The sequence below is a fragment of the Schistocerca gregaria genome, chromosome X (assembly GCF_023897955.1).
Source record: "Schistocerca gregaria isolate iqSchGreg1 chromosome X, iqSchGreg1.2, whole genome shotgun sequence".
In the NCBI taxonomy this organism is placed as follows: domain Eukaryota; kingdom Metazoa; phylum Arthropoda; class Insecta; order Orthoptera; family Acrididae; genus Schistocerca; species Schistocerca gregaria.
In genome coordinates this window covers 280,147,934-280,170,664 of record NC_064931.1, presented here as the reverse complement: position 1 = coordinate 280,170,664, position 22,731 = coordinate 280,147,934, and the positions used below count along the sequence as shown (strand labels likewise).

Here is a 22,731-nt window from a genome sequence, read left to right as displayed (position 1 = left end):
TGCGGAAGTGTTCATCCAACTACAGTGGAACATGCTACAAAAAAAGGCATTGAATGTTGTGGTTGAGCGTGTTGCCCAGGAACGGTCAAATAACAAGCAACTTCCTTCCATATGTATCTTGCGAAATAACCATGGTGGTAAAATGAAAGAAATTCGAGCTAATATGAATATTTATCGTCGAAAATTCGCGAATGAAGCGGGAAACACCTAAAATATTCTCAGACACATTCCATAAGACGTTTTGCGGTCTAAGGCGCTTCAGTAATGGACTGTGCGGCTGGTCCCGGCGGAGGTTCGAGTCCTCCCTCGGGCATGGGTGTGTGTGTGTGTGTTTGTCCTAAGGATAATTTAGTTTAAGTAGTGTGTAAGCTTAGGGAATGATGACCTTAGCAGTTAAGTCCCATAAAATTTCACACACATTTGAACTTTTTTTTGTTTTGCGGCGTAGATACATAGATGTAAATAATTTTCGCCATAGCGCTCAAGAGCACTTGCATTCCATTAAGGACCTCTGTGCTTCGCTCGCTGTAGCCTACATGGTGCTCCGCACACGGTCAGTTGTAAAGTGTAGGCACTAAAAGAAGCAGAAACAGATGAGCAACTGCTAGGCAATGAGAAGTAATAGACCGTGTACGATACTCAATGTTAAAAATTTTTGTAAAATCAAGGAACGCAATAAAGATTTCAAAATCACCTTGTAGTATAACCTAACGTATCTTACTTGAAAATCACTTAAACTAAAACCATTCAGGATAGAACGAGTGCCTCTCTCAGCGCTGAGGAATCTTCTAGGTAACAGAATATTCTAGAAAATCTAACGGTTTCAGTGTAGTATTTCAGATCATATGTTGTCGTTAGCTAATTCCGAGGATGAACTAGGTTAAATGTAGATCATCAACATTAAATGTCACAAGGGTACCAGTGTCTCAGCTTATTAGTATTTTAGAATAAAATAATTCATTACATGTTGTGGTCACTTAGCACAAGTGAGCTCCAACCCGAATAACTTTGAGAATAAAGCAGTTATACGCAACCGATATATTTTATAACCAATGACACCACAACTATATTCACCCACTGAGGCGATATTTCATGTCGACAAGCTCGATGTTGGGTACCTTAAGCACCAAATGATATTAAAGTCTGATTTAATATCTGGTAATGACTTTAAATACAGAAAAATATAAAGTACTGCGCTCCTTAACGTTAAAGAGCTTAAGTCTCTTTTTAACACTCACGCTTGTTGTAGTCAACGGCAGTAGCGTTTGTGATAAGTAAATATTGGAAAAAGAAAATGACCGTAAAAATACAACACCGGTAGATCTACTTATCACCAAAAGGACCAAACGACAGTATATGAGTGAGTTCAAACGGTGATATGTCTTCGGGAAGTGCTTATTTCTTATCGTTTAAAATGTAGAGGATTTACTGCCACGACAATGATGCGTGTGTGGATCTATTGTACTTAATAAGGTCACACAAAGCAAAGAGAGGGTACTGAACCACACAATGTGACCACAGAACGGGATGGCCGCCATTACATATTCATGGATTTTGTAGATTTTACAGCTTCGTTCACAATCTTGACTAAATCACTGTAAAGGATGTGGATCTATCTGTGTCGACGGTGAGATGGTGTCTTCTGTGCAGTTTAACTCGTGTGACTCACACCACTGCGTTTGATTCCATTACCTAGCATCTATAACCACTTCTGACTGCATGTGGCACATCACGTTCTCGCTGGTGTGCTAAGTGGCAAAATGTAGTGCCAGCAAGTATGTTTCTCTTCAGCCTGTCCTACAGTTGCTTCTGCATACGTGTTAAGTCCTGCCGTGGTAACTGTACTCTGGCAACTTGCATTGTTGAGCGGCACAATAGACAAAATAAAGCCAAGTATTATCATCTAGGGCGCAACTGAATACAGCTAGTGATCTCGGCCCCTATGCACTGAATACAGCAGGCACAGCAATCTCTATGTAAGTTCGTAAAGATAGGAATAAGAGTTATATGGTCGCAAATCTTACATACAGTTCTGTCATTGGGAAGGTAGATGAAAAATACAGTTCATGCGTGAATTACTGAGCGAGTGGCATTCATGTGTTCGCCCAACTACTTGCCTTTAAATTGATAAAGCCTGAACAATGATCACCAGAATGTTTTAACAGAGAATACTGGTTACGTTTATATATTTACAGTAGGCCGTTCTGGCATGTCCACAAAACTGAGTAACCCTTGAAACGTTCTCTAAGCAACAGAGTATTCTTTTAGCAAAAACATACGGCTTTCACAGGTTTGGCGGGTTATATGTTCAGTAAATGTTCCAACGCCAATTGCAATCCACATTTCTGTGTAATTGCCTTCACTGCTTCAGTCTACCTCTGCGTCACATTAGAGGTATTTATATTTCATATTCCACTATTACAATGCCGTTCTAATCGTTACAGACAGAAGAAAAATTGTGGGCTCTGAAGCCTACGAGTATATCTACAGAGTGTAATGATTGTTGACTAATACATTATTTGAAGAGTAGACGTCCAAACTTCAGTTTAAATGTAAAGACTCTTCGCGGATGTATAATCGGAAACGCATCATCCAACTTTCTACCCTACAATGTCATTAATATTGCAAGCAAGTCGCAGAGGTGGGACAAAAGTCACTGTTTAGGTAATAAAATGAGTGTAGTTCTTTGTAGCTCAATAAAATGTCGTAACTCTAAGCAATAAGAGGAACAAATACTTCCCTAGAGTGTCGAACCATGTCTGTTTTATAGCCATGTGTCAAACAGAGATGTCTGGGTGAGCAATGTTACCTTTTTCTGGTGGCAGTAATATTGAACTTGATAACTCCCGGTTTTCCCACAAGCAACATTTCCTGCAGGACATATCAAGTTATCTTGTCTGATCCGGCTGTTATTTTCATAAATGTACCTGCGATGAAACAAAGAGAGGGATGGCGCGCGTGGTAGCAACGCTTTCTCAGGCGCCTTGCCACGGTCGGAGGTTCGAGTCCTCCCTCAGACATGGGTGTTTGTGTTGTCCTTAGCGTAAGTTAGTTTAAGTTAGATTAAGTGGTGTGTAAGCGAAGGCAGCGATGACTTCAGCAGTTTGGTCCCATAAGAACTTACCTCAAAATTCCAATTTTGTTCCCAAAGAGAGGAGAATTTCCATACAGTGTGTGATCAATAATTATGTTGAAGAACTAACCATTTATGAACGAATAAAAAATACAGACAATGATACGAAAACTGTAGACAGTGTTTTTAAAGTGTGTAAATCCTTTATTTTGAAGTAAGGAAATGTCAAATGTTAACGTCTCATCGATATGATAATTATTAGAGAAGGAGTAGCTCGATTGGTAACGATCGAAGATGGAGATATCCAGCATTAGTCTAAACTGATTTAAGAAACCCAGGAAAAATGAAATGAGGACGGCCGAATTTGAATTGAACACCGCTGTTTCCGAATAAGACAACAGAATATTAACTGTTTGGTCATCTCGAGGGGCCGGAATCGAATCGAAAAACACAAGGAACTTGGGTATACATCGCATATACAAAAAAGAGATGACTAATGGCCAGCGCACCTTGGAGATTGCTTTAAGACACCATCCCGACAGTGAATACTGTATAAGGAAACTGGGAAAGAGAAAGCCTTATAGCGACAAGAACGGATAATCAACGTCAATGCAGGTAGTTAAAAACACTGGCCCTGAAATTGCAACCAGTACTTGAAAACGGTGTCTAGAAAGATATATGTCTCAATAAACATGGAAGTAATATTTTTAAATCCTCTGAAGCCATAAGATTGTACTAAATTAATGTTGTTTCATGTCGTTATATTTTATTTTGAATCCTTCAATAATGCCATGGAAATGCTAACGTTACTACTATCACAGAATAATATTTTTATTTTCTCTCAAAACGTTTTAAAAAATCAAACATCAAGGCGTACCCGTAGTAGTAAATGTCAGAAGTTTCAGGAAAAAATTTTGCTTATTTTAAGGGGGCGATTTACTTTGGAATATTTCACCATTTATGGTGTTATTTGCCTTCTCGGATTGTAGGAGAGTTCAGATCTTCGAAACCTCCAGACAATACGAACGCAGCGGAAAATGCTGACTGCAAGAGGTAATTTAGCTTTCAAGATTTTCTGTTGATGAATTACTTGCTGCCTAGAACTTATATCGGAAACGTAAGCTATTACAATATTTATTTGTTCGCTGACGAACGGGAAATTAAAAACAAAACTAAGTATTGTGTTGAATGGATTTAAAGCAATTATTTGTAATGTGCAGAGACATTCTGAACTTCGTAAGAAATTATTTGGACAACTAGACATGAAATACAGTTGTGCTGACAAAAATGAAATACTATATGCTTGGATTATTTTTGGAGTCGAATCCTGTCTAGGAACGAATAATTCAGCTACTATAAAAGTAATGCAGATCATTTAAAATAAAATACTACAGGGTTAATTTCTTAATGAAGAAAACAATTAATAAACGTATAGATTGTTTCAAAAGGAAAACAGCTATATGATTGGGGATTGTAGTAGTGCTAGGAAAGTTAAAAGGTTTATCAATAAGCCGACATAAAAGTAGTGAGAATCGTTCGTACCTATAACTTTAAACGCCGTAAAGGAGTACATGTACAGGGGCACAAAAGCAGACTTACTTTTCTTGTTAATACTAGTAACTACTGCTCTACAAATCGGGAGACATTCTACATGTGAGTATACGTGATCAATTGCTATAGATGAAAGTTACTAGTTGGCAGAAGCTAGAGCGCTGACATCATTTAAATTGATGACGATGCATTTAACGTACAAGATAGAAGTAGAAGATAACTCAGAGTCAGGTGTACCGCAACAAAGTTGAACAGTAGCGTTACCGGTCTGTATACGTATGAAGAATTTCACACCAAAAATCAGAAGCTCCTTGAGACTTTTCGCAGATGAATAAGTTGCAAACAACTTCGATGTACCATTAGAAAATTGTCCCTAAACACAGGAAGTTTTGCTGATAGCCAGAATTGGGAGCAGAGACTGTCAGCTTTACATACCATAAATAAAAGTAATGAAATATGCGTAAATAACCTATAGGGCCAGATATAGTAACATTATACCGAGGAAGGTTCAAAAAATGGTTAAAATGGCTCTGAGCACTATGGGACTAAACTTCTGAGGTCATCAGTCTCCTAGAACGATAAAGTTGGACGAAATTGGATTTTAATGAAGGTGTATCAACAACGTTCTTACTTCCCCATACCATTCACGAATGGTAATGGCTGTGAGTAATGTGATACTGCTGCGTAATGCTGCCGGTCTCATACACTGAACGGCGAATTTGTCAATGATGTGCCATGGATGACAGGTAGGAGAGAGGTGGCCAAATGATTTCAAACCCAGAGCAGATGTCTGCCAATGGTTCACGTGACAACATGCTAACCGGCAGGTTCGAATTCTGCCTCAGGCATGGATGTGTATGATGTCCTCGAATTATTTAGGTTTAAGTAGTTCTAAGTTCTAGGGGACTGATGACCTCAGATGTTAAGTCTCATAGTGCCCAGGGCCATCTGAACCATTTTTGAACAACGTGCTAGCGAGAGAACATTTTTTAATTTTTAATTTTTAATTTTTTTTTAGTTTGGAAACAAGAACTTGGGGTCACACTGTTTACAACCACTCAGTGGCAAGGTCTACCAGCGAATGTGAGAATGTCAAGTTGTGACATCATTTTCGTTTTGCTTAATATTCGCTTGCCAACCACACTCTGAGACAAAGAAAACGATGCAACGCACCACGAATGAATTATCCGAATCGTCCAGATATCGGTAGATATGATATGCATGTATAGAAAAATTGTATGATTTATTCAAGAGACTGAGGTTGAAAAACTAAGAAACTCAATAACGCGTTGGTACACATCTGGCCCTTACGCAAGCAGTTGTTCGGCTTGGCATTGATTGATAGACTGAGGAATATCGTGCCGAAATCTATGCAATTGGCGAGTTTGATCGTCAAAACCCCGTGCTGGTTCGAAGATTCTACCCATAATGCTCCAGACGCTCTTAATTGGGGAGACATGGGGCTACATTGCTGGTCACGGCAGGGTTTGCCAAGCAGGAAGACAAGTAGTAGAAACTCTTACCGTGTGAAGGTGAGCATTACCTTGCAGTAATGAAAGCCCAGGATGGCTTGCCGTGAAGGGCACCGAAATGGAGCGTAGAATGTCGTCGACGCACCACTAAACTGTAAGGCGGCAATTGAAGACACCCAAAGGGATCCAGCTATCAAAAGAAATGGCAGCCCAGACTATCACTCCTGGTGGTCGGGCCGTATGGTGGGTGACAGTCAGGTTGATATCCCACCGTTTCAGACACATCTTCGGCCTGGACTCTTATTGATAGGAGCAGAATTGTCTTCAGTGATAATCCTTGTTTAGACATGAGCCTCGATGAGCAGCGAAGACGTGTCTGGTGACGCTCAACAACCAGAAATGATGATCTGGGACGACATTTCTCTTCATAGGATGACCCCTTTTGTTGTCATCTACGGCACCCTTACAACACAGAGGCATATCCACTATACTGTAGGAGCCTTTTGTTGCCCTCCACGACAAGCCTTCTTGGGGTTACATTTCAGCAGGGTAATGCCCGCCCGCACACGGCGAGAGTTTCTACTGCTTGTCTTCGTGACTGCCAAACCCTACCTTGGGCAGCACGGTCGTCGCATCTCTTCCAAATTCAGTACGTTTGGAGCAATATGGCAGGGCCCTCCAATCCTTTTGGAGTGTGATTAGGCTTCATACCTGCATACATAAGGCTAAAGAATTTTCAGTATACATATAGGCCACTGAATCACTGAAGTAGCTTACTTATACTCTGATTAATGCAGTGCTTGTATGCGACTATCTACCAATGACAGCACTGTTCCTGCCTGGACCAAGGGGAACATAACATGGAGCTAGAGAGAAGTTTTGAACCATTTTCTGTTTGTTGTAAATACGACAAATGAACCCAATGATACAAGTATATTTTTCATCCATTAACTTATAATAAGACATCTCTTTTCCGATATTTACATCATTCTTTGTTTTTCAGTAATCAGAAGTATTTATAAGCTTGGAACAAGTCAAAAATATTTCCTTTACATTGTAAAAACTGAAGAATACTGAACAGCACGTATTTCAGAAAATTTGACAGGATGTTAGATCGCTATTGTGTGTTCAATAAGGAATAACGTTCTATTATCTTGAACATTGCCTTCAATTCCAATGAAATAGAGCAAATGGAACTTATTTTTTTCTAGAATATGAAGGAAGTTCCTGTATGTATCTCTTCATGTGTCCTAGAACCCCTCATTTGCCGGACTGGAAAAGTAGTATTTCACAAGATTAGTATTTTCCATTACTTGGAACTTAAACACACATTTTCGTGACTGTCTTTACTGTAATCATCATGCTTTAGACATTAACTGTGGTCATACAAAAACACTGCGTTCCAACAACTAGAATTTCAACGAAACTGCAGCTGTAAAGTGTTCACGAACTTCCGCGTTACGAGCAGACATTCAGATGCATCTGTAGAACGAGCCTATTTGTATGCTTCCACTCGTGAAAACGCTGCTGGACATATTTGTAACAACGATATTCTGGGTAACCAGTGCATCTATTCTGTGGCCATCTTTTTATGCCTCGCATAAGGGAGAACGAAGGTAAGAGGGATTAGGCCTGGCGAGGATGCATATAAACCGTAATGTTCCATCGAAACAGCCGGGAATAGAGTAGAAGAGGGAGCGGCTATTATTGGTAAACGGAACCCTTCGTTAAGCCTTGTACTGTGACGTATCGAGGATGGCCATTAAAATTGCTACACCAAGAAGAAATGCAGATAATAAACAAGTATTCATTGGACAAATATAGTATACTATAACTTACATGTGATTACATTTTCAAGCAATTTGGGTGCATAGATCCTAAGAAATCAGTATCCAGACCAAAATAACGGCCTTGATACGCCTGGGCATTGAGTCAAACAGAGCTTGGATGGCGTGTACAGGCACAGCTACCCATGCAGCTTCAACACGATACCACTGTTCATCAAGAGTAGTGACGCGTATTGAGACGAGCCAGTTACTCGGCCACCATTGACCAGACGTATTCAATTGGTGAGAAAACTGGAGAATGTGCTGGTCAGGGCAGCAGTCGAACATTTTCTGTATCGAGAAAGGCCCGTACAGGACCTGCAACATGCGATCGTGCATTATCCTGCAGAAATGTAGGATTTGGCAGGCATCGAATGAAGGGTAGAGCCACGGGTCGTAACACATCTGAAATGTAACGTCCACTGATGAAAAAGCCGTCAATGCGAACAAGAGGTGACCGAGACGGGTAATCAATGGCAACACATACCATCACGTCGCGTGATACGCTAGTATGGTGATGACGAATACACGCTTTCAATGTGCGTTCACCGCGATGTCGCGAAACACGGATGCGACCATCATGATGCTGTAAACAGAACCTGGATTCATCCGAAAAAATAACGTTTTGCCATTCGTTCACCCAGGTTCGTCGTTGAGTACACCATCGCAGGCGCTCCTGTCTGTGATGCAGCGTCAAGGGTAACCGCAGCCATGGTCTCCGAGCTGATAGTCCATGCTGCTGCAAACATCGTCGAACTGTTGGTGCAGATGGCCATAATCTTGCAAACGTCCCCATCTGTTGACTCAGGGATCGAGACGTGGCTGCACGATCCGTTACAGCCATGCGGATAAGATGCTTGTCATCTCGACTGCTAGTGATACGAGACCGTTGGGATTCAGCACGGCGTTCCGTATTACCCTCCTGAACCCACCGATTCCATATTATGCAAACAGTCATTGGATCTCGACCAACGCGAGCAGCAATGTCGGGATACGATAAACCGCTATCGCGATAGGCTACAATCCGACCTTTATCAAAGTTGGAAACGTGATGGTACGCATTTCTCCTCCTTACACGAGGAATCACAACAACGTTTCACCGGGCAACGCGGGTCAACTGCTGTTTGCGTATGAGAAATCGGTTGGAAACTTTCCCCATGTCAGCAGGTTGTAGGTGTCGACACCGGCGCCAACCTAGTGTGAATGCTCTGATAAGCTAATCATTTGCATATCACAGCATCTTCTTCCTGTCGGTTAAATTTCCCGTCTGTAGCACGTCATCTTCGTGGTGTAGCAATTTTAATGGCCAGTAGTGTATACAGAATACATTCCCAGATAACGAGCATTGGGTCTACAACCGACGAACTCTTCGGAATCGCGGTGATGAAATTATTAGAGAAACTCGTCAGATACATGGAAACAACTCCTAGATAAGTGTGGAATATCACGAGAGCGTGAACAGGTCATCGTTGTAGAACTGCGGGTAAGAAAACTGAGCAAGGTGGGTGCCTCAAGTGCTTCTTCCTGACATGAAACAAAGGAGAGTGGATATCTGTCAACATTTGCTTTCACGTTTTGAGGCATAGGATGAAGGGTTCCTTGATAACATTGTGACAGGTGACGAAAGCTGGAGTCACCAGTTTGAACCCGGAAATAAGAGCATCAATGGAGTTTCGCCGTAAAGGATCACCGACGCTGGGGAAGTTAAGAGCCATGCCATCACCAGGCAAAGTAATGCTCACAGTGTTCTGGGATTTTCAAGGCGTGGTGCATTTGTAATTCACACCTAAAGGCAGAACCAGAAACTCTGCTAATAACTGCGAGATCCTTAGAAAACTGAAACCGCGAATTCCAAGATATGGCCCACACATGTAGCACCCTCTCCTTCAGCATGACAATACTAGAACACACATGAGCGAAGCAACATCTGCAACGACCCGACGCCTTGCATTCACTGTCATCGATCATCCTTCACACAGTAGCTACTTCGCTCTGTCCGATTTTCATGTGTTACCAAAACTTAAATAGCACCTTTGTGGACTTCACTTTGCTCGTGATGCAGCGGGGCAAGCAGAGGTGAGGTCAACGAAGTCAAACATCCTATAATAACTGTGTCAAAAAACTGGTCTCTCGCTGGGAGAAATGTGCTCGTCGGCATGGTGACTATGTCGGGAAATAAATAAGTAGCCATGAAGAGTAATGATATAGAATGTTAATGAAGTTTGTTTTATTGAAAGACCTTCAAATTTTCTCAGAAAAAAATTCTAGGGCATTACTTTTCCGCACGCCCTCGTATTTACTAATGAACCACTTCATTCAGCCTCCTCCGGTTCAGTTGATTCGTCCCAGGTCTTTCTTTTTCTATCAAATCGAAGAATACTGTTTGAAGTGAAACCCATTTTTTTCATCACAGTCATGGGTCTGCTGACAGATAACGGTAAATAAAATTTCACGGTCTCCCAAACTACCTAATATTTGCGGCGAATTCTAATTCTGCTTTTGTACAGGAGCATTTTATTATGAACTATGAGCCAGATTTCGTTGTCGTGAGAGTAGAAAAACTAGTTGGCTCTATCATTTAAATGTTTATACGCATCAGAGTTTAATTATCGTTGGCGCCTGTTCCTGACGGTGACCTGACAGAGCAATCAAGAATCTTAATTTTGTCTCTACATTTTTCGGCCACGTACTATCTTTCCAAGAGCACATTAACACAGTGCAAACACAATATAGAGTGGATCCCTGCATAGATGACTTTCTGCAGACTCGATAACTACTTTGCAGCATATTCAGCAGAAAGTAATTTTCGAAACTGCTCATTCTCTAGCGGGATCCGTAGTATAAATATTACGATACGCTAGAAATAAAGCACATTGTCTGAATTCGAGCAGCGAAGAATGGATGACACACGATATCTTTTTGTTTTCCAGGAATTTTTCCCGCGTTACGCGCCCCGGGTTTTCATTGTTTATTATTCCTGCCCTATCGTCAGTTTAACCTGAGAAAGAAATTCATTTATTCCTCTTTTATATAAATTTTTTAAAAATACTTTGTGTTTCTTCGCGCTGTAGATGCCTGTATGCCCTATTTTCGGAGTGCAGATCGGGAATCATTACGGCAACTTTGTATATATGGGAGTTGAAAACCACCACAGAAATACATTAATGGTGAGCATTGTACAACACAAACGGCTATCGGTCATGTGCCTGTATTCCATACAGTTTTGGCTCATTTATGAGTCCAGTAAATTAGCACGTTAGGGTGTGAGACTATACACGCTCATAGAACCATTTCAAACAAAATAATCCAGTCGCATTGAGGAGGGCGGCGTTTAAAATCTCCATCCTCACATCAAGCTTTAGGTTTTCCGTCGTTTTCCTAAGTTGCTTAAGGAAAATGCTTAGATACCTTGCGTGGGAGAGGCCGAGTTCCTTCCCCCAGCCAAGTGCGTGCTCCGTCTTTAATGTCTTCGTCATGACGGGCCGTTAAGTTATACTCTTTCTTTTCAAATCAACAAGTGTATAAATCTTTGTGCAGTTTTAGACGAACATATAATTAGGGTGTTTAATGTCTATAGGCTATTTACCTGAATAAAGAAATTACTTCCTCTCTCGTATCGGAGCTGTTAGATACTAGGTGGTGGTGGTTAGTGTTTAACGTCCCGTCGACAACGAGGTCATTAGAGACGGAGCGAAAGCTCGGGTTAGGGAAGGATTGGGAAGGAAATCGGCCGTGCCCTTTCAAAGGAACCATCCCGGCATGTGCCTGAAGCGATCTAGGGAAATAACGGAAAACCTAAATCAGGATGAACCGTCGTCCTCCCGAATGCGAGTCCAGTGTGCTAACCACTGCGCCACCTCGCTCGGTGTTAGATACTAATATCTTCAAGTAATAACAAGCAAAATATTCATACGTAATTATAAGCAGCGATCAAAAAGTTTCCGTCGTTTTCAAGGTTTTGCTGCAGCGTATAAACAACGTAGCGTGACTCCGAAGCGTGTAGATGAGCTCCGACACGTAGGCAAGGGATTGGAGTGGCATTCGTGTCTTTCCGATATGCATTCTGTAAATGTGGAAACGTCACCGATGGCGGCGTTATTAGCAAATGCGTCCAAACAGTGTGAACGTGCTGTTATTCTTTTCTTGGCTGCCGAAGGACAAACACCGGTATACATCCATAGGAGAATGAAAAATGTTTATGGAGGAGCATGTCTATCGAAACCACCGCTGAGGAATGGTGGCCCAGGTTCCGTGCTGGTCGCGCTTCGACACGTGACGCCTTCATATTACGACTGTCGTGAAGCAGAAGTTAGCCAACCCAAGTGGGAGGCCCTCAAGCACCCGCCCCTATAATCATGATATCACCTTGTGTGATTATCACACTTTCGGTTCCTTGAAAAAGGCCTTGAATGGTCAGCGATTCCTGTAGGACGAGGATGTGCAGCAAACAATTACCAAACGGGTATCTTCAACCTGGTTCCACCGTGGTATAATTGCCTCAATGCTCACGGCAATGCTGCCTGATTGGCATGACAATTTTGGACTGTACGGTCTTCGCACGCGAAGTTTTTGACCACCCTTCATAAAGTGTAAATATTAATAAAACCGACAAACTGCACGGACGGATTCCTGACAGGAAATGGAAGAAAAATGTCCTATGAACATGTGTCCGCAAATGCATCGTTGCCACGGTAGATGGTCGTGACGAATGACATTTCCTCTGACCAAATAAAGCACTCCGTCGTCAGGCCACGAGTGGCCTACCGGGACCATCCGACCGCCGTGTCATCGTCAGTGGAGGATGCGGATAGGAGGGGCGTGGGGGCAGCACACCGCTCACCCGGTCGTTATGATGGCATTCTTGACCGAAGCCGCTACTATGCGGTCGAGTAGCTCCTCAATTGGCATCACGAGGCTGAGTGCACCCTGAACAATGGCAACAGGGCATGGCGGACTGGATGGTCACCTATCCAAGTGCCGACCACCCCCGACAGCGCTTAACTTCGGTGATTTCCTCTCACCAAGAGCCGTGTATTATTTGCGTGTTGCAGTCTGGCTGAATGAAGCAGAGTACTGTAAGAAGCAGAATGGCCCCGTATTCATGTTGAGAACGAGCCGAGATGGTGTTTGTGTACGGCCAAGCATAGGGAAAGGGTTGAGGCGCAGCACGGTCATACCAAAACAAGTACCCTCACAGACAACAACTACATCACACAATATTTCAGGATCTTTTCGGGCGTGTGTGTGATCCTGGGTCCTTTAAGACAGACGAACAGGCATGGAGGCGGCGGACTGTGCGTACATCAGATTTCGAGGACCGGGTTCTATAGGAAATTGCGACGAACCCTAGTAAAAACTCGAGGCAAGCGATGAGCCAACATGGTGTAAGCCGAAGTACTTTGATGTGACTTGTGAATGCATGCATTGCATCCCATGAAAGCCACTTTGAACACCTGCTATGTCGTGGATGCCGTGTAGCTCCGTACTGTGTTCCGGGACGATTTGTCGTCGTTGCACCGGACAGTGTGGCCGAGCGGCTGAAGGCGCTTCAGTCTGGAACCGCGTGACCGCTACGGTCGCAGGTTCGAATCCTGCCTCGGGCATGGATGTGTGTGATGTCCTTAGGTTAGTTAGGTTTAAGTATTTCAAAGTTCTAGGGGACTGATGGCCTCAGATGTTAAGCCCATAGTGCTCAGAGCCAAGAACTGTCGTCGTTGCACGCACACCGTCCGTTTCCGGACACATATTCATAGCAACTTTTTTTCTCCATTTTCAACCAGGAATCCGTCCCTGCAGTTTGTCGGTTTTTTTAATGTTCACCCTGTAACTAACGAATGTGGTTCGGTAGTTTACCCATAAAGTACTACCTACGTGATCAGTTGTGGTGCTCTGTAGAGCAGTCTGGTTTGATTGAACCTAAGCTTAACAACACCTCGTATGAATTTTCAAATAATATGAATTGACCAACCGAGATGGTATGTGACAATGAACGGCATCAAAATGCAAACTTCACGCGTTACTGTCATGATCATCTTAAAAGTTGTTTATAACTGAGTGTTCGATCTCAGTCTTCAGGGGTTTTATACGTGTTATTCATTTTCAGCGGAACGTAATTAGTTAAATATTATGAGATTATTTATTTCAGTCTCTTATAAGTAATTGCTGCGAAGTGCCCTATAACTGTTAAATGGAAGCTAATCACACGCTACTATCACAGCAACTATACCCCTTGATCCTTTGAAACGTACAGTCACCATTTATTTCAATTTCTCCATCTCAATTTGTTACAGAAAACTCTCTAACTTAGCCTTCTATAGGTTTTCTTCATTAAGTACTGTAGTCTCCTTTTGAAAACCAATTTGTTTGCCTAGTTCGCTAAGTTAACATAATTACTGGATTACTAGCTTCGGTAAAATGTATTGCCATCCTCACACCCATAAAACCAGGCAGTGATAGTTACATCATGCAATGCTTTCACCATTCTGTCACATGAGGAGTATAAAATCTGCATGAAAAAGTCGAGGCATTACAATGACATAACAGGTGTTCTATCATAAAGTATTTACAATTTTGACTACGCCTGGGTCGAACAAGACAGATACATCTCAAGCGTACTGAAACTTGTACATACTTTACGACAGAATACCTGGAATGTCATTTTAATGCCTTGATTTTTATGCGTATTTTATAGTCCTCCTGCGGTGTAACCAGTCCATGACGTAACTATCACCGTCCGGTTTTATGGATCTGAGGGTGGCCATACATATTGCCGAAACTAGTAATCCAGTTATTGTGTTAACATAGCGACCTTACCAAATAAATTGGTTTTCGAAAGAAGATTACAATACAAAATTATAGATTACCTCCTGCACTGAATGATCATGTCAGTTAACCATGTCTGTTCATTACGGTTCAAATGGATCTGAGCACTATCTGACTTAACTACTGAGGTCATCAGTCCCCTAGAACTTAGAACTGCTTAAACTTAACTAACCTAAGGACATCACACACATCCATGCCCGAGGCAGGATTCGAACCTGCGACAGTAGCGGTCGCGAGGTTCCCGCCTGTAGCGCCTTAGAACCGCTCAGCCACCCTGGGCGGCTGTTCATTATGTTAGCACATTGTTCAGTTAACTGAAAAGTTATTTTACCCATTCATAAATTATACTAAGTTGCTCGTGTATCAGCGTCAGGAATTACGTTCACTGAAGATTAAAATCAAATCCGAAATATTGTGAAATTTCGCAACGTCTTTATTTTAAATAAGAACCCTAACTCGTTAATGGATTATTGGGTCGCTGTTCGGTAGAATGGTTCCATATGTATCAGTGGAAACCACAAACTTAAGTCCTTCCGCTTTACTGCTTTATTTCGTGAACCTGTTCTCTGCTTACAATATTATAAGACAGTAGATGACTGAATCAGTTACTCTCTGATGATGGTTTTGTAAACCGGGAAGATTAGAAACAAATATATCACCATTTACTTCATGGGAATCAATGCAGTGAACCTACTTATCTTGCTTTGATATCTCAAATAATTGCGCTACATTACTGTTTGAAGCAGGTATGCTTGAAGTGATAAGCAGATCCCCTGTGCCCATCGGATTTTCATTTACGGGGATCGCTTTCACCGTAAAGCATTTCCTGTGCTATCATTAAGGCGAAAAAAAAAAACTGGTTTACGCACTGCGAACGACTCCAATATGTAACTTTAATGATACTTTTCTAAAAAGAAATGAGGACATTTCGTCGTTCTAAGTCCTACTGTTTGTAATTGGGAAAATTGACGTGGTAATGGTTTTGCAGTCTTTTGAATCGGTGCAGGTAACGCATAATTATGCTGACCTAAAAATAATTCCCTACTTTCTATCAACTTTGGATTGAAGACTGCTTTTGCAAGGGATGTACTACGAAAATTATTCTTTTGATCAGACATTTTCTGTTCCATCAGCAGCAGAATCTGTGATTTATATCCCTGAGACAGAGCAGACAGCGTTGCACGAAAGAGTAAATTTTGTTGCTTTAAAGAAGGAAAGAATTTTCAGAAAACCCTGTCATATAGGATGGCAATGATGCTAGACATAATTAATAGGGATTTCAATAAAAGAAAGAAGTAATATTCTGCATGGTCAGTGGGACGAATATGAAACGTAGATGTTACACTTACAGTATGTAGCAGATAACTGAAAGTTCAGTAAACTCGAAGAGGTTAATGGTGTAGAGAGGACAGTTCTTTGATGCAGTAATAGCCTTCAGTGGCTATAAAACGGCACAAAAAGTAGTGTACGTATGAAGTTATTTGATTTTCTTTTAGCATTGGGAAATAACCTTTTGGAGTTAACAAAGTGCAAGGTAATCATATTTTGCAGTTTGTTGGGGGAAAATGATGAAGTGCTATCATCTAGTCTTATGACCTTACATTATATTATCATTGGCAGCTATCTGGTGTAGCCGACTTGACCTGCAATTTATTTAACACAGATAATTGGCAAGTGTCGGTGAATAAATCTTTAAATGTGTCATTGCAGGCTCCTATCCTGACGTACAAAATTTAGTGATTCCGGCAGGCCCATCAGGCGACTGTTGCTTTCTCCGAGAAGGTCACAGTCAATGGCTACCCCCTCTCCTCTTCTTCCCCGTCGCGGAATGTTTCCTGAGTAAGCCTGAGGTGATGTTTTGCCTGTTGTGACCTTTACGGGACGTTAACCTTCAGAATTGAGGTCTCCGTAGTTTTTTTCTCCATCAGGGGTGAGGAAAAAACGAATTCACATAAAACAGGAGACCAAGATACGGGTTTGAAAAAAACAGTATGTGGCCCAGCGTATGATAGAAGACGTAAGAGGATAGTAAACCTGTGCCGCTAGATGTCTGAGTCAATCTGAAATACAAGTAATATGTTAGTTGTTAGGCAGCAATAAAAGTTTCAACTGACATAGCATGAAATGAAGTGATATTATTTCACAAAATGATAATATCAAGCAAAACTAACAATCTAAGTGTTTACATACACTAGAAACGCTTATCTTTATTTTCTTCATAGCCCGACACTGAAAATGTTCAGTGAAATAATATATCACGAGATCATGTGGAAAACTAGTATGGAACGGCTGAAAACTGAAGCTGCCGAGGAAGTACTGTGATGCTTTCAACTACGCTTTTTACAAATGTGAATAGTAGTATAATATGATTTCACTACTGTTAAAGGACGTTTTTGTTATTCTAGAATGGATGTTTAAGTTTCTAAAAACATTTTTCTTGGTTTTAAATCACGTTCCATTAATAAAATGCTTGATTTTGTTACTCTGAAGGCTACAATTACACAACGGCAGATGAGGCATAGATCTAAATTTACTTTTAATTTATACTTTCACCATAGTCATGCTTAAAAGTGCTTCATCATCCTAGTGCACAATTTCAGCAGCGTAAATACAAATTTATTGTTTAATCAATCTTCTATGAAGGAAATACACAAGCTGGCTTTGGCAGAATACTGTGTACAAGTAAGAAGAGGAAGTAGACAATTTATTCCTGCTACTTGAGTTATAAACCGAGACATAATTTTGAACCAGGCGCATATATATATATATATATATATATATATATATATATATATATATATATATATATATATATATATATATATATATATAGTGGCAGATGGTAGCTCTGGAAACGCTGTATCATTTATTCCTTTTCAAAATATTGCAGAATATCAGGTTAGAGAGTCGTGAAGACATTTAGCAATACGTTTCAAGATTTTCCTCAATACGAGTCATTGCCTGAGACCTATTTATTTTTCTGTGTCCCATTTCTAGAGGGCAGTAGTAGATTGTAAGGGTGAAGAAATAAAAAAAAGTTGTGCTAAAATGTACACAACGTATATATGTCGAGCTCTTAAAACATAGGTCCGATGGAAGTAAGTACTAACGACATAGTTAGTGGTAAAAATACTCTCTAGTGGTTGCACTTAAATAGAAAGCTTATATAAATTATAGCAATATTTACAATCAGTTGAAAATCACGACGAATTTTCAACATTAATAATGCTGTAGTGACTGTATGAAATAGTCAGATTAATAAAAAAACTGCCCGCCACTACTATCTTAACACCAATTAGTTCAATATTGCTGTATTAATTGCAGGCGTGCGCATATCATCAGGTACAGCTACACAGAGAAATCGTACCTTACGGATAGTGAAAGATTTAAGGCTAGTAAATGATCCACACTTTGATGCAACTACTGTTCCCGCAAACCTGTGTGTTCTATAACGATACAAGACAGTCACACATCAAGAGGAAACCAAATTTATGCCATCTCAGTCTTTAATTTTAATTGAATTTTTTGAGACACTCGCGTTCACTTGCAACTGACGCAAGTGTCTCGCAGTCCTTCTCTACAAGTGGTTACCGTAAATTTTGGAAACTTTACCAGCCTTTTATTTTTTACTAATGATACTTTTTATGTATCTGTACCTGACGTCTGGTACAAGACCGAAGCAACTCTTGTGGTAACAAACGAGTTATCAGTAAATGAATGGTTGCGGGAGAGTTGCCGTAAATTTGTCTAGTGAGAAATAAGGGCGACATTAGGTGTCGGGCACGGCGCGCCGCGAAGTGCTAGAGTATTAGGCGTCGCGCGGGGCGCAGGCGCACCTGTCGAGTGACGGCGTCGGCGAGCGCGGGCAGGCGGAAGTGCAGCGCCTCCTGGCGCAGCCGCTGGCCCTCGCGGAAGCTGTCGGGCAGCACGAGCGCGCCGTTGCGCAGGAAGTCCAGCACGTAGCGGAACAGCACGCCGTCGCGGTCCAGAAAGTAGCGGCCCTTGGCGTCCCTCGGCGGCACCGCCGTCCTGCCCGAGAACGTGTCGGCGAGCAGCGACGGCGTCAGCGTGAGCGTGCTGAGCGCCGTCGTGTAGTAGACGCCGCCCACGTTGAGCTCGAGCACGGGCGGGAAGGCCGCCGCCGCCGCCGCCGCCGCCGCGGAGCAGTCGCCGCTGTCGTCCTGCATGCTGACTGCTGAGCCGCGCCGCTGCGAGTGCCGCGCCGAAGCCCGCGGCCGGCCGACGCGGGCCGCCGCTCTGCGCATGCGCGCGCTCGCGGCTGCTGCGGCTCCGGCGTGCCGTCCCGCCTCGCCGACTCATTAGCTAACCTTTGGCGGCCTCGTCACGGTTCTCACCTCGCATTCAAACGCTGCGCAAAAAAATCGAGAAGTCCCCTCTGTGCCGGCAGCGCTGCACAAAGTCGCCTCTCGGATCGACGAGCTGCGGCGCTGTGGCTAACTGCGGGCTAACGACGTTCCCTGCTCACTTTATGTAGCTTTTGTTTTTCTCCATTCTGGTTCTGTGAGCTATTTCCCGTGTGTAATCGGGAACAAAATAAATTGTCCGTCAGTCGGCTTCCCAAACAGTGGACAATTGACAGAAAGCAAGAGTATCATTTTCTGCGTTTAAAAATATATTTACACGTGGTAACACCAGGAGCAAATCACCACAGAAATATACTAACGGTTGGTACGGAAGTAAACATCCACGTTAGGGACAAACTACAGGAACAGTACTTAGTAACGGCGAAGGCCTGACACGAAAGAGATACCTTTTTTTGCTTTACTACCTAAATTCACTAATGGCCATTAAATTTGCTACACCATGAAGATGACGTGCTACAGCCGCGAAATTTAACCGACAGGAAGAAGATGCTGTGACACGCAAATGATTAGCTTTTCAGAGCACCCACCATGCACAGTTTTCTTACGCGCAGTTCTGCAATGATGGCCTGTACACGCTCTCGTGATATTTCACACTTATCTAAGAGTCGTTTCCGTGTATCTGACGAGTTTCTGTAATAATTTCATCACCGCGATTCCGAAGAGTTCGTCGGTTGTAGACCCAATGCTCGTTATCTGGGATCCCAAAAATGTATTTTATATACACTACTGGCCATTAAAATTGCTACATCACGAAGATGACACGCTATAGACGCGAAATTTAACAGACGGGAAGAAGATGCTGTGGTATGCAAATGATTAGCTTTTCAGAGCATCCACACTAGGCTGGCGCCGGTGGCTACACCAACAACGTGCTGACATGACAAAAGTTTCCAACCGATCTCTCATACACAAACAGCAGTCGACCCGCGTTGCCTGGTGAAACGTTGTTGAAATGCCTCGTGTGATGAGGAGAAATGCGTACAATCACGTTTCCGACTTTGATAAAGGTCGGATTGTAGCCTATCGTGATTCCGGTTAATCGTATCGCGACATTGCTCCTCGCGTTGGTCGAGATCCAATGACTGTTTGCATAATATGGAATCGGTGGGTTCAGGAGGGTAATACGGAACGCCGTGCTGAATCCCAACGGCCTCGTATCACTAGCAGTGGAGACGACAGGCGTCTTATCCGCATGGCTGTATAGGATCGTGTAGCCACGTCTCGATTACTGAGTCAACAGATGGGGACGTTTACAAGACAGCAACCATCTGCACTAACAGTTCGACGACGTTTGCAGCAGCATGGACTATCAGCTCGGAGACCATGGCTGCGGTTACCCTTGACGCTGCATCACAGACAGGAGCGCATGCGATGTTGTACTCAACGACGAACATGGGTGCACGAATGGCAAAACGTCCTTTTTTCGGAATAATCCAGGTTCTGTTTACAGCATCATGATGGTCGCATCCTCGTTTGGCGACATCGGGGTGAACGCACACTGGAAGCGTGTTTTCGTCATCGCCATACTGGTGTATCACCCGGCTTGATGGTATGGGGTGCCATTGGTTACACGTCTCGGTCACCTCTTGTTCGCATTGACGGCACTTTGAACACCGGACGTTACATTTCAGATGTGTTACGACCCGTGGCTCTACCCTTCATTCGATCCCCCGGAAACATACATTTCAGCAGGATAATGCACGACCGCATGTTGCAGGTCCTGTACGGGCCTTTCTGGATACAGAAAATGTTCGACTGTTGCCCTGACCAGCACATTCTCCAAGTCCGTCACCAATTGAAAACGTCCGGTTAATGGTGGATGAGCAGCTGGCTCGTCACAATACACCAGTCACTACTTTTGATGAACTTTGGTATCGTGTTGAACCTGCATGGGCAGCTGTACCTGTACACGCCATCGAAGCTCTGTTTGACTCAATGCCCAGGCGTTTCAAGGCCGTTATTACGGCCAGAGGTGGTTGTTCTGGGTACTGATTTCTCAGGATCTATGCACCCAAATTGCGTGAATATGTTATGTCAGTTCTAGTATATTTGTCCAATAAATACCCGTTTATCATCAGATTTCTTCTTGGTGTAGCAAGTGTAATGGCCAGTAGTGTAGATTTCATCTTAGTTGCGTCTTCGTGAGAGTGTTCTACTAATTTATGAATATTTATTCGTAATCGGCAGTAAGGCACATAATATGGTTTCAAGATATTTTTTTTCGACTTTCACTAGTGGTTATAATGTCCAACCTTAGAGATTTTGGGTGGCCAACCGTGCTGTCTGTTACCAAATCGACGTCTTTCCTATTTGGACGAGATAGAATGGCACAATACACCGTTCGTCCAAAAATTTCCGAGACTGATTTTATTTCTGGCGTATAAGCGCTGTAACTACGGTAGCAGCTTCTACCAATAACTGTAGACAACAGACATGCACTCCACCAGTGATTTGTGAGCAGGTGGTGTTAAGGAGTGAGCGTGCGCCCGTAGTGTGTCATAATTTTTGTGTCACAAATCGCAATGGAGCAGCGAACTAATCATGTCTAAAACAAGTGTTCAAGACGTTTTCCATAGTGTTTTGAGGAAGAGAAAAGTGTGTGTAAAGTTCGTTCCACACAACTTCACTCCCGAGCAAGAGCGACGATGCGTGGACGCCTGCAGCGACTTGATTGCTCTGCAGCTTTATTCTGTAAAAAAATTGTCACTTCTGACGAGATTTGATGTTATTAATACGAACCTACCATAAAACGAAAAATGGCGGAATCGGTTTCGGATGGTTCACCAAGACTGAAGTAGGAGTGAATGCAATAAGTGAGTTGGACAACATCCTAAAGGATGACTTTTCATACAGTTTCACATGATTGTACGAACATTCAGTTCTTTATACTTAAGTGAGGAGAGAACACGTGAAGCAACAAAATTTGAGATGAGTGAAGAGAACTTGATTGCAATATGGTTTGATCATAAAAATGCATAAGTAATTCAGTTTTACAAAAATAGACCTCTACCAAATATATTGTTATTAAGAAAATTTACGATCTTCTCAATATGGACATAATGTTCCATTTCAAAATCAGCAGAAATGTGAAACATCTGAAGAAGACTCTTCCGTTGTGTTGAGTCTGTCAAGTGATGGAAAAGATTACAACATGAAGCACGTAGAAAGCTGATATTTACAAACGTTTACAAAAAGGAATGGAGGATTATACATTAATGTAAAGCCGTCAGAAACAAAGTACAATACGAATTAAATGAGAATATGTTGAACTGTCGAACGATGCCTTTTACTTAAATCAATTTGCAGTAAAAATACAGCAGCCGAATTACGGTACAGAAAAGGCGGATGACAATAACTTAAAGTAAATGTTATTGCTTGTAAAATTCAGTTAGACAAGGAGAGATATGCTACGATTTCCAAAGAATGAAATCAGAATGCACTTGCATGGCACTTGTAATTCTGTCAGCGTACGGTAGCCTCGGTAACTTGTGGTGGAGTGTAGTTTGATGATGTTAAGGATCCACAGTAACGTACAAAGTCGCAAAACCGTTTTCCAGCGGCAGTCGACCTTTCACTGACTTTACTCGGTCACGAGGCTGTAG

The 22,731-nt window shown here is 42.3% G+C and overlaps 1 protein-coding gene across 1 annotated transcript in view; it reads right to left on the bottom strand.

Moving 5' to 3' along the window:
- The window catches only part of LOC126298531 (BTB/POZ domain-containing protein KCTD12), a 113,247-nt gene extending 94,191 nt beyond the window's left edge, over positions 1–19,056 (bottom strand). The window contains exon 1 of the mRNA XM_049989892.1: positions 18,581–19,056. Coding sequence (XP_049845849.1) covers positions 18,581–19,009 — 429 coding nt within the window. The 5' untranslated portion in view covers positions 19,010–19,056. The remainder of the gene's footprint in view (positions 1–18,580) is intronic.
- Between the last annotated feature and the right edge of the window lie 3,675 nt (positions 19,057–22,731).